At 36.7% G+C, this 18000-nt stretch overlaps 1 protein-coding gene across 1 annotated transcript in view; it reads left to right on the top strand.

Annotated features, from left to right (window-relative positions):
* LOC142345516 (transmembrane emp24 domain-containing protein 1-like) overlaps positions 1 to 18000 on the top strand; it is a 76314-nt gene that overhangs the window by 13479 nt on the left and 44835 nt on the right. Inside the window, exon 4 of the mRNA XM_075397588.1 lies at positions 5274 to 5384. Within this exon, the coding sequence (XP_075253703.1) occupies positions 5274 to 5384 (111 nt within the window). The remainder of the gene's footprint in view (positions 1 to 5273; positions 5385 to 18000) is intronic.

Here is an 18000-nt window from a genome sequence, read left to right as displayed (position 1 = left end):
CCCCACCCCCCACCGCGCTCTTGCCACCCACGCCACTGTTGTCCACCCCACCCCCTTCCCTCAGCCCCCGGTATATCCTGCCCCCCCCCCCCCCCCCCCCCCGTGACTAGCTACTGACGAACAACCTATCGCTAAAAATGCGCAAATTTATACTAATTTTCACAATTTTTTTCAAGCTCTTAAAAATTTGTCATATTTTGAATTTTATCAACCCTAGGAACCTCCCCTAGGGTTTGATTATAGGTTACTGCATAGTTGCTAGTGGTAGTGTAATGGTTTCAACGTTTTAACTTGTGTAATTTTTTTAAAATGTGTAATTTTTTTCAAGTTTTTTTAGATTTATATTTCATTCTTCACGTCTTTCCAGACGCAGGGGCCAGAAAACCTCCTAAAGGGTTTGATAAGAAGTTTTTTGAAATTTTTAAATTGAACATGGAAAAGCTTTCAATTTTTAATATTACAAATTTTCGCAATTTTCTTTATGAAACTTGCATTTTTTCAAGTTTTTTTGAAAATTTTTGTCGTTTTTTAAGTTTCTCCAGCCTCAAGAGCTAAGGAACCTCTTCTAGGATCTGACATTAGGCTACTGTATAGTTTCTAAAGGTAATGGACTGTTTTTCAAGATTTTAGTATTACGAATTTCTTCACTTTTTAAAATTATTTGCAATTTTTTCCAAGTTTTTTTGATTTTTGAAATCTTTTCTTGCACCAATGTCCTAGGGACCTTGTCCAAGTTGTGAATATAAGCTGTTGCATAGTTTCTAGAGTCAATGGAATTGTTATCGATATTTTAATGACTCTAGCTTAAGAATTTTTTTGTATAAAATTTAAATTTTCAAGTTTTCGGAAAATTTTTGTTGCAAGCTTATGGATCTTTATGAGCCAGTGAAACTATATAACGCTTGAAATAAGAATACTGGATAGTCTTGTTAGACAAAGAAATGTTTTTGAAGATTTTTATATCTTGATACTTAGCAAGATTTTAAAGTTTGCTGTTGTTTTCAAAGTTTTTGTCCTTTTCTGAGTTTAACGATCATTACTGGCCAACAAAACTTTTTAAGTTTGCATGTGCTTTACTTGACATAACTCCAGAGAGAAATAGTTTTGAGCAAATTTTTCCAATGCGACATCTGAAAACTTCTTAAATTTTGATTAAATTTAATTTCAAAATTTTGGAAAATTTTTATGTTCCAAGTTTATGGATCTCGATGACCGATTGAAACTTTTTAAAGCTTAATATAGGGATACTGGATAGTCTCTTGAGACAATGGAATGTTTTTGAATATTTTAATGTTTCAAATTTTTTGAATATTTTTTGTCCTTTTAGCGATCATTACTGGCCAACGAAGCTTTTCAAGTCTTACAGATGGATTTCAGATGCAAAATCTAGAAGCATTTTTTAAAAATTTTGCAATATTTTGCAAATTTTTTTAATCAGTCTTTTATTTGATTTTTTTTACTAAAAAGGCTAGAAAAGGCTAGTTTTTGTCCTTTTCTGAGTTTAACGATCATTACTGGCCAACAAAACTTTTTAAGTTTGCATGTGCTTTACTTGACATAACTCCAGAGAGAAATAGTTTTGAACAAATTTTTCCACTGCGACATCTGAAAACTTCTTAAATTTTGCAATATTGCGAATTTTAAAATATCGGTTTTTTATTAACTGCTCTCAAACGAAGTTTGTAGCAATTATATAAGTCCTGTCGGTCTTTTTAAATGCGGTTTTTCGCTTGACCGATTTTTCGTCTGACGCTTTTGACTTTTCCTCCTCAAAAACGGGATAATCAGGTAGCGCCCAGGTAGGCATTGAGTGCTCTTAGAGCCTTTTAGCTCTGTTTCAGCTCAGACTGTTTTGGAGACTTATATTTATGGTCTGAAGGGCCATTCTTAGAGGTTAAAGACACCCCCGCTGTTGACCCCGCTCACCACTATTGCGCCCCCCCACCGCTCTGTTGCCCCCCACCCCACTCCCTCTCACCCAGTCAGCCCCTCACTCCCTCTTCCTCCCTCCCCCCTGTGGCTACGTTCGAACAACCAATCGCTAAAAACACGCAATTTTATACTAATTTTCACAATTTTCTTCAAGCTTTTTGAAAATTCTTTTCATTTTTTGAGTTTTTCAGCCCTAGTTGTCAAGGAACCTTGTCTAGGGTTTTATAATAGTTTACTGCATAGTTTCTAGTGGTAGTGGCATGGTTTCAACATTTTAAAATACGATTTTTAGCATTTTTTTGACAAAACATGCAAATTTTTTCAATTTTTGACATTTATTTGTCATTATTCACGTTTTTGCAGACGCAGGGGCCAGAAAACCAGAAAACGTACTTCAGGTTCTGATATTAAGTTACTGAAAAGTTGTTTTTGTCTTCCGTGGGATAGCTTTCATTTTTTTAATTTGACAAATTTTAACGATTTTTTTTTTTATAAAACTTACATTTTTTTTCAAGTTTTTTGAAAATTTTTGTCTTTTTATAGGTTTCTCCATCCTCAAGAACCACATAAACTCCTCTAGGGTTTGATTATAGGTTGCTGCTTAGCTTCTAGATTTAATGGAATGTTTTTCAGGATTTTAATGTCAGCAATTTTTAAAATATTTGAAATTTTTTCAAGTTTTTTTTTAAAATCTTTTGAATTTTTTTATCATTTTCTCCGGCACCAGGGTCCTAGGGACCTCATCCAAGGCTTGATGATGAGCTATTGCATAGTTTCTAGAGTTAATTGAATGGTTATCAATATTTCAATGACTCCAGCTTTAGCAATTTTTTGATTAAATTTAATTTCAAAATTTTGGAAAATTTTTATCATGTTCCAAGTTTATGGATCTCGATGACCGATTGAAACTTTTTAAAGCTTAATATAGGGATACTGGATAGTCTCTTGAGACAATGGAATGCTTTTGAATATTTTAATGTTTCAAATTTTTTGAATATTTTTTGTCCTTTTAGCGATCATTACTGGCCAACGAAGCTTTTCAAGTCTTACAGATGGATTTCAGATGCAAAATCTAGAAGCATTTTTTAAAAATTTTGCAATATTTTGCAAATTTTTTAAATCAGTCTTTTATTTGATTTTTTTTACTGAAAAGGCTAGAAAAGGCTAGTTTTTGTCCTTTTCTGAGTTTAACGATCATTACTGGCCAACAAAACTTTTTAAGTTTGCATGTGCTTTACTTGACATAACTCCAGAGAGAAATAGTTTTGAACAAATTTTTCCACTGCGACATCTGAAAACTTCTTAAATTTTGCAATATTGCGAATTTTAAAATATCGGTTTTTTATTAACTGCTCTCAAACGAAGTTTGTAGCAATTATATAAGTCCTGTCGGTCTTTTTAAATGCGGTTTTTCGCTTGACCGATTTTTCGTCTGACGCTTTTGACTTTTCCTCCTCAAAAACGGGATAATCAGGTAGCGCCCAGGTAGGCATTGAGTGCTCTTAGAGCCTTTTAGCTCTGTTTCAGCTCAGACTGTTTTGGAGACTTATATTTATGGTGTGAAGGGCCATTCTTAGAGGTTAAAGACACCCCCTCTGTTGACCCCGCTCACCACTATTGCGCCCCCCCACCGCGCTGTTGCCCCCCACCCCACTCCCTCCCACCCAGTCAGCCCCTCACTCCCTCCTCCTCCCTCCTCCCCCCCCGTGGCTACGTTCGAACAACCGATCGCTAAAAACACGCAATTTTATACTAATTTTCACAATTTTCTTCAAGCTTTTTGGAAATTCTTTTCATTTTTTGAGTTTTTCAGCCCTAGTTGTTAAGTAACCTTGTCTAGGGTTTTATAATAGGTTACTGCATTGTTTCTAGTGGTAGTGGCATGGTTTCAACATTTTAAAATACGATTTTTAGCATTTTTTTTGACAAAACATGCAAATTTTTTCAATTTTTGACATTTATTTGTCATTATTCACGTTTTTGCAGACGCAGGGGCTAGAAAACCAGAAAACGTACTTCAGGTTCTGATATTAAGTTACTGAAAAGTTGTTTTTGTCTTCCGTGGGATAGCTTTCATTTTTTTAATTTGACAAATTTTAACGATTTTTTTTTTTATAAAACTTAAATTTTTTTTCAAGTTTTTTGAAAATTTTTGTCTTTTTATAGGTTTCTCCATTCTCAAGAACCATATAAACTCCTCTAGGGTTTGATTATAGGTTGCTGCATAGCTTTTAGATCTAATGGAATGTTTTTCAGGATTTTAATGTCAGCAATTTTTAAAATATTTGAAATTTTTTCAAGTTTTTTTTAAAATCGTTTGAATTTTTTTTTATCCTTTTCTCCGGCACCAGGGTCCTAGGGACCTCATCCAAGGCTTTATGATGAGCTATTGCATAGTTTCTAGAGTTAATGGAATGGTTATCAATATTTCAACGACTCCAGCTTTAGCAATTTTTTGATTAATTTTAATTTCAAAATTTTGGAAAATTTTTATCATGTTCCAAGTTTATGGATCTCGATGACCGATTGAAACTTTTTAAAGCTTAATATAGGGATACTGGATAGTCTCTTGAGACAATGGAATGTTTTTGAATATTTTAATATTTCAAATTATTTCAAGTCTTTCAGATGGATTTCAGATGCAAAATCTAGAAGCATTTTTTAAAAATTTTGCAATATTTTGCAAATTTTTTTATTCAGTCTTTTATTTGATTTGTTTTTTTACTAAAAAGGCTAGAAAACTAAAAGTTTTTGAGTCAAATCCAGCTAAAACTGGCCTCACTAAACCGTGGCTAGCTGCTGATGAAGTCAACCGCTCGCCGGTAGTTCGAGAGTAATTCGCCCGACGTTAGTCGGTTATGTTTTGATTTATCTACTAACAAGACTAGAAAACTAAAAGTTGCTGAGTCGAATCAAGCTAAAGCTAGTTTCTCTAAACCGCGGCTAGCTACTGACGAAGCCAACCGCTTGCCGGTTGTTTGAGAGCAACTCGCCCGACGTTAGTCAGTTAGGTTTATACTGAATGATGCATTGCTAATGTATATTACAGGTTCTGAGGTGACCTGAGTCTTTCGAACAATTATTAATGCAATGCAGCTAATTAGCAATGAAATAAAACAAAAACAATGCCAATACATTTAGCTTAAGCCAGAAACGTAGCAAATAAAATTACTTCTCTTATTTTGCTGCCTGTTTTCAGCATCTTCTGGTTGCTTTATTTGATGCTATGTGCTTTTAGCGCGTACATTTCTGTCACTCTTGGTTCTCTAATGACAGATTATTCCTCTCGAATTTTTATTGAGATACTGCGGAATTTATAGTCTTGACGATTTGTTGTTTAGACTTGAGATGAAAGTGTTGGACATCTTTGAGGCGATAGACAATGTGAGACTGAGAGTGATGCGGATGTTGCAATACCAGTCAGGGAGAAGAAGTACTGAGTCCAGAGACAGGTTCCCATTTTAGAAAGTGTTTCGCACCCATAAAAACACTATCGAATCGGTTGCTTCCTCACACCAATGTTTTTTTTGTTCATGAGCAGTTAGAGGACATGCTGTGTGTTAATGTAGTAATACTGGTTAATGTAGTATAATGAGAGGAAATAGAATCAATCGGTCTTAAGGGGGAGAGGGATGCAATATTGACTTGACTACCCAGGTCGAGGTGTGCGTTAATGATCAGACAATTAAAAACGCACGGGGGGGGGGGGGGTAAAGCGCGTTTTTGATTACATGGACGAGCGCCATAATAAAGTCTGCCTACATGAACGAGCTTCCTAGTCAAAGTCTGCCGAAAATCTGATCATTAACGAGCTAAAGTCTGATCATTAACGAGCTAAAGTCTGATCATTAACGAGCTAAATTCTGATCATTAACGAGCTAAATTCTGATCTTTAACGAGCTAAGGTCTGATCATTAACGAGCTAAATTCTGATCATTAACGAGCTAAATTCTGATCATTAACGAGCTAAATTCTGATCATTAACGAGCAAAAGTATGTATAAAATGGCAATAACATTGTCGGAAAATTATCTCAAGTCTGTTTAAAAAAACTGACTTTAATGAGATTTTTCCAGTATGTTCTGGGTGTGTTTCCCTCCTTTCTCATCCGGGCTGGGGACCGGCTACGGCGGAGTTACAAACAAACAACTATAGGAGATTTTGAGCAGAGCATTCGGTAAAAAAAACCGGGCTCAAACTCTATCTCCAAACAAAAAACAAATTAAATAAAATAACAGCAGAGAAACTTGAACAATACAGCAATAACATTGTCGGAAAATTATCTCAAGTCTGTTTAAAAAAACTGACTTTGTTGAGATTTTTCCAGTATGTTCTGGGTGTGTTTCCCTCCTTTCTCATCCGGGCTGGGGACCGGCTACGGCGGAGTTACAAACAAACAACTAAAGGAGATTTTGAGCGGAGCAGTCGGTAGAAAAAACCGGGCTCAAACTCTATCTCCAAACAAAACTAAACAAAATTAAACAAAGCAGAGCAAAAATATGTATAAAAAAAGGATTTTGAGCGCGAAATCTGACAACGTGTTAAGTACTTTTTTCTCAGACCAGCTAGAACAAAAATTCCTCCTTTAGAACCTATTTGGACTTTCCCACTCCTAAGTAGGCTCTCAATTGATTTGAATAAGTCCTTCACTATATGGAAAAACACTATTTGTTAAACTGTGTAAAGATAGTATTTTGAGCGCGAAATCTGACGTGTTAAGTACTTTTTTCTCAGACCAGCTAGAACAAAAAATCCTTCTCCTTTTGAACCTATTTGGACATTCCCACTCCTAAGTAGGCTCTCAATTGATTTGAATAAGTCCTTCACTATATGGAAAAACACTATTTAGTAAACTCTGTAACGATAGTATTTTGAGCGCGAAATCTGACAACGTGTTAAGTACTATTTTCTCAGACCAGCTAGAACAAAAATTCTTTCTCCTTTAGAACCTATTTGGACTTTACCACTCCTAAGTAGGCTCTCAATTGATTTGAGTAAGTCCTTCACTATATGGAAGAACACTATTTGTTAAACTGTGTAAAGATAGTTTTTTGAGCGCGAAATCTGACGTCTTAAGAACTTTTTTCTCAGACCAGCTAGAAAAAAAATTCCTTCTCCTTTAGAACCTATTTGGACTTTCCCACTCCTAAGTAGGCTCTCAATTGATTTGAATAAGTCCTTCAATATATGGAAAAACACTATTTGTTAAACTCTGTAAAGATAGTATTTTGAGCGCGAAATCTGACAACGTGTTAAGAACTTTTTTCTCAGACCAGCATTTGGACTTTCCCCACTCCTAAGTAGGCTCTCAATTGATTTGAATAAGTCCTTCACTATATGGAAAAACACTATTAGTTAAACTCTGTAAAGATAGTATTTTGAGCGCGAAATCTGACAACGTGTTAAGTACTTTTTTCTCAGACCAGCTAGAACAAAAATTCCTTCTCCTTTAGAACCTATTTGGACTTTCCCACTGCTAAGTAGGCTCTCAATTGATTTGAATAAGTCCTTCACTATATGGAAAAACACTATTTGTTAAACTGTGTAAAGATAGTATTTTGAGCGCGAAATCTGACAACGTGTTAAGAACTTTTTTCTCAGACCAGCATTTGGACTTTCCCACTCCTAAGTAGGCTCTCAATTGATTTGAATAAGTCCTTCACTATATGGAAAAACACTATTAGTTAAACTCTGTAAAGATAGTATTTTGAGCGCGAAATCTGACAACGTATTAAGTACTTTTTTCTCAGACCAGCTAGAACAAAAATTCCTTCTCCTTTAGAACCTATTTGGACTTTCCCACTGCTAAGTAGGCTCTCAATTGATTTGAATAAGTCCTTCACTATATGGAAAAACACTATTTGTTAAACTGTGTAAAGATAGTTTTTTGAGCGCGAAATCTGACAACGTGTTAAGAACTTTTTTCTCAGACCAGCTAGAACAAAAATTCCTTCTTCTTTAGAACCTATTTGGACTTTCCCACTCCTAAGTAGGCCCTCAATTGATTTGAATAAGTCCTTCACTATATGGAAAAACACTATTTGTTAAACTGTGTAAAGATAGTTTTTTGAGCGCGAAATCTGACAACGTGTTAAGAACTTTTTTCTCAGACCAGCTAGAACAAAAATTCCTTCTTCTTTAGAACCTATTTGGACTTTCCCACTCCTAAGTAGGCTCTCAATTGTTTTGGATAAGTCATTCACTATATGGAAAAACACTATTTGTTAAACTCTGTAAAGATAGTATTTTGAGCTCGAAATCTGACAACGTGTTAAGTACTTTTTTCTCAGACCAGCCAGAACAAAAATTCCTTCTCCTTTAGAACCTATTTGGACTTTCCCACTCCTAAGTAGGCCCTCAATTGATTTGAATAAGTCCTTCACTATATTGAAAAACACTATTTGTTAAACTCTGTAAAGATAGTATTTCGAGCGCGAAATCTGACAACGTGTTGAGTACTTTTTTCTCAGACCAGCTAGAACAAAAATTCTCCCCATTAGAACCTATTAGGACTTTCCCACTCGTAAGTAGACCCTCAAATGATTTGAATAAGTCCTTCATTAAATGGAAAAACACTTTGTTAAACTGTAAAGATATAATTTGGAGCGCAAAATCTGACAACGTGTTAAGTACTTTTTTCTCAGACCAGCTAGAACAAAAATTCCTTCCCCCTTATAACCTATTTGGACTTTCCCACTCCTATGTAGGCCCTCAATTGATTTGAATAAGTCCTTTACTATATTGAGAAACTCTATTTGTTAAACTGTGAAAAGATAGTATTTTGAGCGCGAAATCTGACGTGTTAAGTACTTTTTTCTCAGACCAGCTAGAACAAAAATTCTCCCCCATTAGAACCTATTTGGACTTCCACCCACCTACGTAGAATTTCAATTGATTTGAATAAGTTCCTCAGTACACTTACACAGAAAAATGAGATTTGAAAAGTTGAGTCAATATGAAATTTTACCTGAAAAGTAATTATCTAACAATTTCGTGTGAATTAGCAAATGAGTCAAAATAATTCTCAGCAGTTTGAATGAGACACAAGGAAGATAATCAAAAATTAAGGATCGAGGTACATAGTGGAGTCAATTGTGTTCGAAGTGTCGCATTATTTTCACTAAATAGTTTTTCTCCTTGAAAACAAAATGAAACAGTTTGTAGGCAATCATGGCTACAGGAACTTCCACAGTATCCTCAGAATCCAATACAACAAAACCGAAGATTGCAGTCTCTGAGAAAGCACCTCTTACCAATTTGATCTTACTGATAATATGCTTCTTTCGCATAACACACTTCTTTGTTTCATCCTCATAGAAAAAAAGAATTTCACCTAACAGTATGTCTTCGTTCAATGAGATCGCAACAAATATATCAGCGCGCGACCCACGACCGTAAGCCCCTGATGTTAAAAAGAACGAATCACGAATTCTACAAAACAGACGTGTTCGGGGATGCACACGTCTAAAATTTTGGGTAGCCTCTGTTTCAACCATTCCGAATGCTTCATCGAATGGCTTTTTTGTGGACAACTCATTTAATGATTGAGTTAGGCAATCATCTTGAACTTCAATAGTCGCCAGTAACTTTGATCGAATAAAACGTTGAACCAAAACATGACAATGATTCACCGTTCCAGTAAGAGGGGCAAGGATTAGCCTGTTGGCAGACTCGAACATGAATGCAGAAGTAGTAAAAAGAGGTCCAATACTTCGAACCTGCCAACTTAGGTGTCGTAAAAGTTGGAAATTGATTGATTCCATTCTGCTGAATTTTTCTGCCATACTCAGGCAAAACTCATCAAGAAGAGTTTCACAAAGCTCTGCATTTTTACTCGAGTCGTATAACTCACGAACGGCAAAGACCAATTTCTTGAGATCATCTTCGTCGCTTCGTTTGTCCTCGCCAAACAGAAAGGAGGGCAAAATAACCGGAGATAAATACAGGAGGATAGTTTTCAGCTCTTTTGCTTTCATGTTTGATAAAGCCTCTAAACTTGGCACGGTGTTCTCAAGCTCCTTGGGAAGGGCAACAGATCCCAGAAAAGTGTTCAACTGTCCACGGTGCTCCACTCTCATCTTGTCGTAAAGATAACCGAGAAGGTCTTTGGCAACACCCAAGAAAAGCTGGTGCATTGGGTCGATCGGGGACGACAACGGTTGATTGGGAATTAAAGAGAGTAATATAATTCTTCCTTTGACACCTTGGGTCCTCACTTCAGCGTCTGCTTTTCGACCGTGTTTTAACTGAATTTCTCTGATGCTGCCCTTTTCAAGCTCTCTCAAATTCAATAGGTGCGACTCGTGCGACCTCATCACAAATTTTTCATCGTGGGGATACCTATGAGAGCCCGCAAAGTGAAAGCCACGTTGAGTGCACAAGGTACATCCGTAGAAGCCGTTACACTGCTTCATTTTGAGAACCTTTGCCTTTCCAATTAAATCGGCAACAAAAAGAATTGGCTGGAAATCTAACTCAATTTTTCTTTCACCTTCTTTCAAAAACGTTGCGGAGGAGAGCTCATTGATCATGTGTTGGAACATCTGGTTGAAATCAGGATAGCCAGATCCAACAAACAAAGCCGCAAGAACAATATTTTGAAACCTTTGGCGTTTTTTTTGGAGGAAGGTCAGCAACAGAGATAAAAAGAGGCCACGCCGATGTGACTGGACTTTTGCTTACGTTAGCTCCATCTGTATTTACAATTAACCGAACAGTTAGTTTATTTCCAATAATTCAAAACTCTGGCATATGCAGGTCTTCGTTGAAGGTCTTATTGGTTGCATAGAAGAGCATTTCATCTATGTGTTCCTCAACTATGTCAACAAGCAGTTGTCTAAACTTTGCAACAATCAATTCACCATTTTCGAGAGTTATTTTTTCATCCTGGTAAAGAGAAGAAAACTCATTAAACTTAGTTTCGACGGCCCAAGGGGTTATTGTCTGATGATCAAATAGTTCCTGGTCTCTCTTTATAAGATCGAACAGAAGGGCATCTGAACAATTATGACGCGCCACAATAGCTAAAAGAGACGCAATTAAATTACCTGCAGATACTTCATTCACTTCTCGCAAACGCATACGAGAAAAAATTTCATTAAAACCGAGTCCACTACTTTCTGCTATGTCAGTATCCGATAAAAACTGCCACTTCGGCCAACAAACTCATTAAAATTAGCTAGTCCTTCAAATGAATCACTTTCAATCTCATCCTCCATAAGTTGATTCGCACCACTATCTACAGGAGGAACATTTGCAGCTATTTCGTCCAATTTTTCTTCGTCCTGAACATCTAAAGGCGCTTCAAATTCCAGAGAGAGTTCGCTGCTGTTTGAGCAATCTTCGTAAAACTATCATCTCCTCCAGATGCAATTTTGGTGTCATGATTGGCTTTAAGGAAATTCTGGGCTTAGATTTTCTGCATCGTTTCTTAGCAATTTCACGGACAGTGTCTTTGATTGTTTTATCTGAAGATACATTCTGGTTACCGTGTGGCTGCGTCATTCCACACAAACAGTCTGCGTTGTTATCGCCAAAAAAATTGCTGTTGTAGAACGTCACTAACTCTTCGCCGTCTACAATTGGTCGCAAACCCCTTAGTCTGATGCATTCGCGTCCATTATAGCCACCACTCATGTAGTAATCGCAATTGGGTTCACATGAGTGGTTAGCCCATCTTGCGATTCCTATCATTTATTTTTCACCTTCCATGAGAGACCAGTCGTCAAAAGTTCTATTCTTTGGTTTCTTTGCCAGCAATCCAACTGTATTTTTAAGTTCTCCAGTAGGTAAGGTTTTTCCACTTCGATTTCTTAAGCAGAACCCTCCAAAATTGTCAGGCTCAATTCTAAAACCGTCATTGTATGCTGCCGAATAGATTGTACGCACGTCAAGACAGAGTTTTTTGAAATTTCGATTTCCATTCTCAAGCGCCTTGAATTCTTCTTGTGACATAAGAGTAGTGAGGGCATGAGGCTCTCTTTCAGTATCGTTGATATGTAAAGGTGCTATGAAACCCTCTGCTTGACAAAAAAGTTCACAAACATCCATACCTGGAACCATTCGATTGAACAGTGATTGAGAACATAGCACAACTGAGCGAATTTAAAAAATAACGCAATACCGTCGGACTAATTTCTCGTGAACAACCAGCGACAACTTTGCATTAGCTTAACACTTAGGCTTATAAACAAACAACGCACAACGACGAGCAAAAATTAGGACGTCAACTTTGCCAAACCTCAATTAAAACAATAATATGTAACCTCAGCATAGTTAGGGAAGCGTACGAAGAAAAACTCCACTCAATGTCTATCCCCTTCTTTTATCAAAAACATAGTTCCCTCAAGCCAGTGAATATATCCTAAGATAAAATGAAGAAAAAAATTTACACATGTGAACCGAACGAAAAAGCGTTAAACGCCGTGGAAATTAAAACAGAGGTAGCATAAAACTCTATTTCAATCAAAGAAAAATTAAGATCAGTAACTTTTTGAGACAACTGCAAAAACTTTAAAGATTCTAGACTTAAGCTATACAAAGCTAATTTATAGAAACACAAGTATCACTGAATAAACAGCAGTGCATAAATACATCCCGCGAGAACTAACAAAGTACAGGCAAAATTTACAGATTGACATAAGTACAGGAAGGCATATGCTGGAGAACAAATATAATCTAACTTTAAAAAACATCTTTTGAGTGACTGAATTGGGGTTCAGACGATAATTCTACTTCTCGGCTACAAATTCAAAGTTTCTTCACACTTCGCTTGTAATAGGTGTGACAACGTCATTTTTCCTATTGAAGCTTCTTCTCTCTCTACCTGCCTGATTAGCAGCATCTTTCGCTTTTTGAAAAGCCAGATTAGGGCTGAGTGGATACTTCTGAATTACCACATCTAAAAATTAAGGAAGTGGATGTAAAGTAAATTTTCTCAAAGCAGAAGAGCAGATATTGAAAGCAACAGTAACTTTGAGTTAATAAGTATCAACTTTTAGTTAACAAGTATTTAACAAACGCATTAAAAAACAACAGCTGATTTGCAGCAATCGTTAGTTAATTAGATAGATTGATGGATGCAGATTTAACGAAACAATTACCTTTAAACTTCATTGTTTTTTCTATTGGAGCTTCGGATCGAACTGGAGACTTAGAACTGTCAATCATTTCCTCAGTTAAACCATTAATTCCAAAATTTTTAATTCTAAGACTGCGGCCAAGCTGTGAAGGATACTTGTTTGCTTTCAAATCCATCAAACTTTCGCCATCAAAATTGACCATTGTAGTGGGATAAGTGGCCATGAGTTCATCGTCCTCATCAATCGATTGGAAACCAAATTTCTGTAACCGCGCTACTTCTTTCAGTTCTTCGAAATAGAACACAGTACTACTTTTCTTTTTTAATGAGCATTATACGTTTACTATTTTTCCGATGATTATGAATATTGTTATTACTTACTCGTTTGTTAAATTCATCTATTTTTCAATTTGGAGTTTGTAAATAAGCAATATTATTATCATTATTATTGCCACTTTTATTTATACTACTCTTATTATTATTACTGTCAGTAAAAATATATATCTCTATTTGTAACACTTAATCTAAATTTGAAATGTTCAGTTACCGTTTCACCTATCTCCGCGATGATCTTCCTCCGCTTTTTTCACTTTTGTTCGCGACAACTTTGCTGACTGCATGAGCACGGATCATTCTGGTTTCGTGTTCCGCAACAAAATCTTTGAATTCCATGCACACCGGCTCGCCACACCCCTTTAAAAAAGTAACTTTGCTATCCTCTAAAACTCAACTCAAAAAATTTTGTGCACTTTTTAATATAAGTTTTCAAAAACGTTTCATGAATCAGAATCACTGAGCAACTAATTTAATTTTGAAGACCTTTTCCTTTAGCGCTTTTGCCATTTCTCGTGTTCAAGAAAAATCAAAGACCAAAACGTAGTGCTAAAACAAACAAATAAGATTAACGGACTAGCCTTGTCGCAAATTTTGTCTTGGAGCTTTAAAGTTTTCTTGGGTTCGAATAGCAGCAGATTGGGTGCGCCTTGAGAACCACCTGCTACACTTGGTGTTTCTCTCATTTGCTGTTGGGGATTTGGCGGGTCACGCTTGCCTTTGTTTTTCTTTGGGGTATTACGTTTCGCCGTTCCCTCGTCCTTCATCAATGGAGACTCGAAGACAATGGTTGAGCCTCTTCTTAGGGTCGCATCTTCAATTTGCTCTTCAGTAGGCGGAGCAGTAGACTGATTATTCAAAAACAGTGGCTCTAAACCTTTATATAGACGGTCTTGAGTCTCTTTTTGGTGATTGTGAGCATCTTTTGATTTCCCGCTTCCCAAAAATATAGCCTCGGGATCCTTGGATTTGTGGATGATCCTCATTTGATCTCCAGGTTTTAAGGCCAGCTTGCTATCTGCAGTAGTGCCGAGGACCCACATCGAACTGTTGAAGGGAACGACTACCGCTGTTTTGTCATAATAAAACTACGAACTTTTTATCTTGATGTTGCTCCTGAATTTTCCAACGGACTGCTGTCTCAGGGTCAGTTTCAAAGTGGGTTTCTTTAACTTGTCTTTTACTGGCAGGGCGTGAAAAAACTTGCGACGTGGTTCTGAAACCAGTGAAAAACATTATTGCCATCACAAAAATTGTCTCATCGTTACTGCATCGAAACAAGATTTTAGGGAACAGGACTTCGTGGAAACAAGTAGTTCGTGGAAACAAGATATCTCTATTCAGCTACAAACGAAAACAACACCAAAGAGCACAAATCTCTTTAAAAGTTTTATACAAAGCGGTCATGTGATATGAAATTTTTTCCTTTTTAGGCGTATCAAGTATGGCTAAAAACAAGGTGACACTTAGGCGCGAAATGTATAACAAGAAAGTGAAAACATTCAAGCGAAACTATTCTTTTATTCAGAAAACTTTTCACGAACAAAATAGGTCTAAATCCACAAACTTCATGCCAGGGAAAATTGAATTTACTGAAAATCTTATAAGTTTAACATCAATCAAAAAGAAAACGTGAGTAATAAGGTAACAAATTAAAAGCAAAGTCTAACCCAGAAAAAGAAACTCAGATTATATATCTCCTCATCGGAAATAAAAATCACTAAGTAGGAAACACAAAAGCTCTTCTTGAGATGGCTAATAACTGTGCCGAAAAAACTAAATAGGCAGGGCTTCCTGCAGTGCTTTTGCACAAAAACTATTGACTGCTTGTACTTTTGTTCATTGCAGCTTTTCTTTTGAGTTCCTTCTTTTCCTGGCTATATTTACCTGTACCCTCGAGTCTCTGCTTAACGTTGAGTCCAGCCTTGTTTGCAGCTTTCTTAGCCTGCAACTTGGCATCAGGAAATAAATTTCGCGGGAATTTTCTCTCAACTGCACCTAAGAAAGAAGCAAAAAACGGTAACCAACATATTTTTTTCAAAAACCTTTCTCCTGCTATTCTCATCTATACAAACCATATTATTGTAAAGGTGAAAATGAAAAAAAAAGAACTCCTTTAGTTCTTCAATCTCAAAACAACTGGTTTTCAAACCAACGTGCCAAATAGAATTAACCAACTTACGGAAAAACTTAAGCATTTTTTCAACTGAGGCACACTTCCGAACTTTTCCTTGTGTTTTATTGGGCAGGATCATTTCATATGCAAGACCATTAGCTCCAAAAACCCATCTTCGGAGCGCTAGACCATAGTCCCACGGTTGATGTCCACTGTAGATCAGGTCAAGATTTTTGTTGTTGATGCCAAATTGGACATTTGGTTTCCTTTCTACTTTGCTAAGAAGAGCACTGTCTTCTAGAGCATTATCATTATCAGTGTCTTCGTTTTCCTCATCTTGACTGCAGGAGGACTCCGTCAGACTTGTCTCAAAATTATCAACTCCGTCCATCGAGTTCCTGACCTGCACGAAAACTCGACGAATGGTTTTTCTCAAAAAACAAAAAAAAACAAGCTCAGAGAAAAAAGGGAACTAACTATTTGAGACAACGTCCGCTTAAGTGTACACATATCTTCCGCCGCACGATCAGAAGACGGCTCCATCGTTTTGATTATCTGATGAACGCGCTTTTCATTGTTGAGCAGGACTTCAGAGACAGATTTATGATGATCACAGCACTAAACAGTCAACAAGCGCGTCAAAAACATCAAACAGAATATGCTCCAGTTAAACAGCCTGCTCAGTTTCTCATCAAAAAATAACAGAGCATAGCATTAAACATTCAGAGAAGCCATTTTTGTTGGTTATCAATAATCCTCGTCAATTAAGATGTAGTTGGAAAACTAACCGAAACCAATTTAATCGTCTTAGCTGTTTTCGAGGTCTCTTCCTTTTGCAATTCAATACTTTTACATTAGTCAGATTCATGAGAACCAGTTGGCAAAGTTGAACGGGCTTGACGCTCCACCGTGATTGCATCATTGCTGGCTTCAGAAAAACGATATTCAGACCTAGAACTCCCGGCCACAGAGACGCCATGATGTGAAGTGGATATGTTGCTTGTATTTCCAAGACTGAATTCTTGTCCGAGTTTTTGAAGATCCGGCTTATTATTCCCGCACCCGTGCTTCACAACAATATAGGTACGGACTTGATTGTCCTTAAACAAGAGAACGTCCTTCCCCTCTTTTGCCATTACCTTGTCAATGAATTCTGTGGAGCCCCACATTTCAGAATCCGCTGTAATCAGTTGGACATCGTCCTTTTCCTTTGAAATGACTAACCACTCAAGCATAGCTTTTCTCTTAAAACGAAAAAAGATGACACAACCGGTAAATTAAACCAATTTCGACAGTTCTTAGAACCATTTAAAACATTGTCGTGGCGGCTCAGATGATTTTCACTATAGCAATTAAAACTAAATTGGATTGAAAAACGAAAAATTTACTTCTAGTTAAAACAGAACCGTAGGCAGATTCTTCACATCAACAGTGCGACAAAGGACCATATAAAAAAATTACATTCAAATTAGAACAGATTAAAACAAAATCTTGCTGCTTTTAAGTTGCTGAGGCATCCTCCTCAAATTCCGTTTGCTAACTCATCACTCAAATCATCCGTATGAACTGACAAAGTAGAGTCAAAACTATCATCTGCTGTGAGGTCAACTAATTCAATTGCTGCTTTTTCCAATTTCTCAACTCTGGCACTGATCTCATCTAATTTTCTTTTTAGCACACAAATTTCTTTTCTTAACTCATCTTCGAACTTTGCGCTGGATTCTGTCTGCGCAGTGGGATTTATAGCAGGCCTTCTGCAGATAACACGGCCTTCCCTTACTGCGATTACTGTTTGATGCATCTTAACAACACTGAAAGGAACATGAAATGAACAACTTGAAAAATTTAACAGGCTCACTGAAAGAAACGCTTGCTTAATACTTCGCCGCCGCATGAAAGAAACGCTCGAGATACCCACTGAAAAAACTTTTTAAAACGGTGCGTCATATTCAAAATGTGACCAATATTTCTAGTAACACAATTTGCAAAAGAAAATAGAAGTACAACTTAAGTATTGGAAAAGCAGCCTACCGTTGAGCTACAATTGGAATCCCCTGGATTCGGAATTGACAGCCAACAAATAGTTGAAGCTTTCCAAAATATTAAGCGTTAAAGAGCTATTTATTAAATTATAAATCAAGCCAAACAGCTGTTCAAATGCTATTTATCTACTTATTATTTAAGCTACACAGTCGGCTTTTCAGTCAGCCACACAATCGGCTGTTCAAATTTTTTAATAACCTATTGTTTCAGGCACGCTATCGCCTTTTCAACCAGCCACACAATCGGCTGTTCAAATGCTATTTATCTACGTATTGTTTCGGCCACACAATCGGCCTTTCAGTTAGCCACACAATCGGCTGTTCAAATTATTTAATTACCTATTGCTTAAGCCACAGTAACGGCTTTTCAACCAGCCACACAATCGGCTGTTCAAATGCTTTTTATCTATTTATTGTTTAAGACACACAATCGGCTTTTCAGTCAGCCACACAATCGGCTGTTCAAACTATTTAATTACCTAATGCTTAAGCCACGCG

The sequence above is a fragment of the Convolutriloba macropyga genome, chromosome 9 (genome assembly GCF_964194025.1).
Source record: "Convolutriloba macropyga chromosome 9, txConMacr16.3, whole genome shotgun sequence".
Taxonomy (NCBI): Eukaryota; Metazoa; Xenacoelomorpha; order Acoela; family Convolutidae; genus Convolutriloba; species Convolutriloba macropyga.
This window is presented reverse-complemented; position numbering and strand designations above follow the sequence as displayed.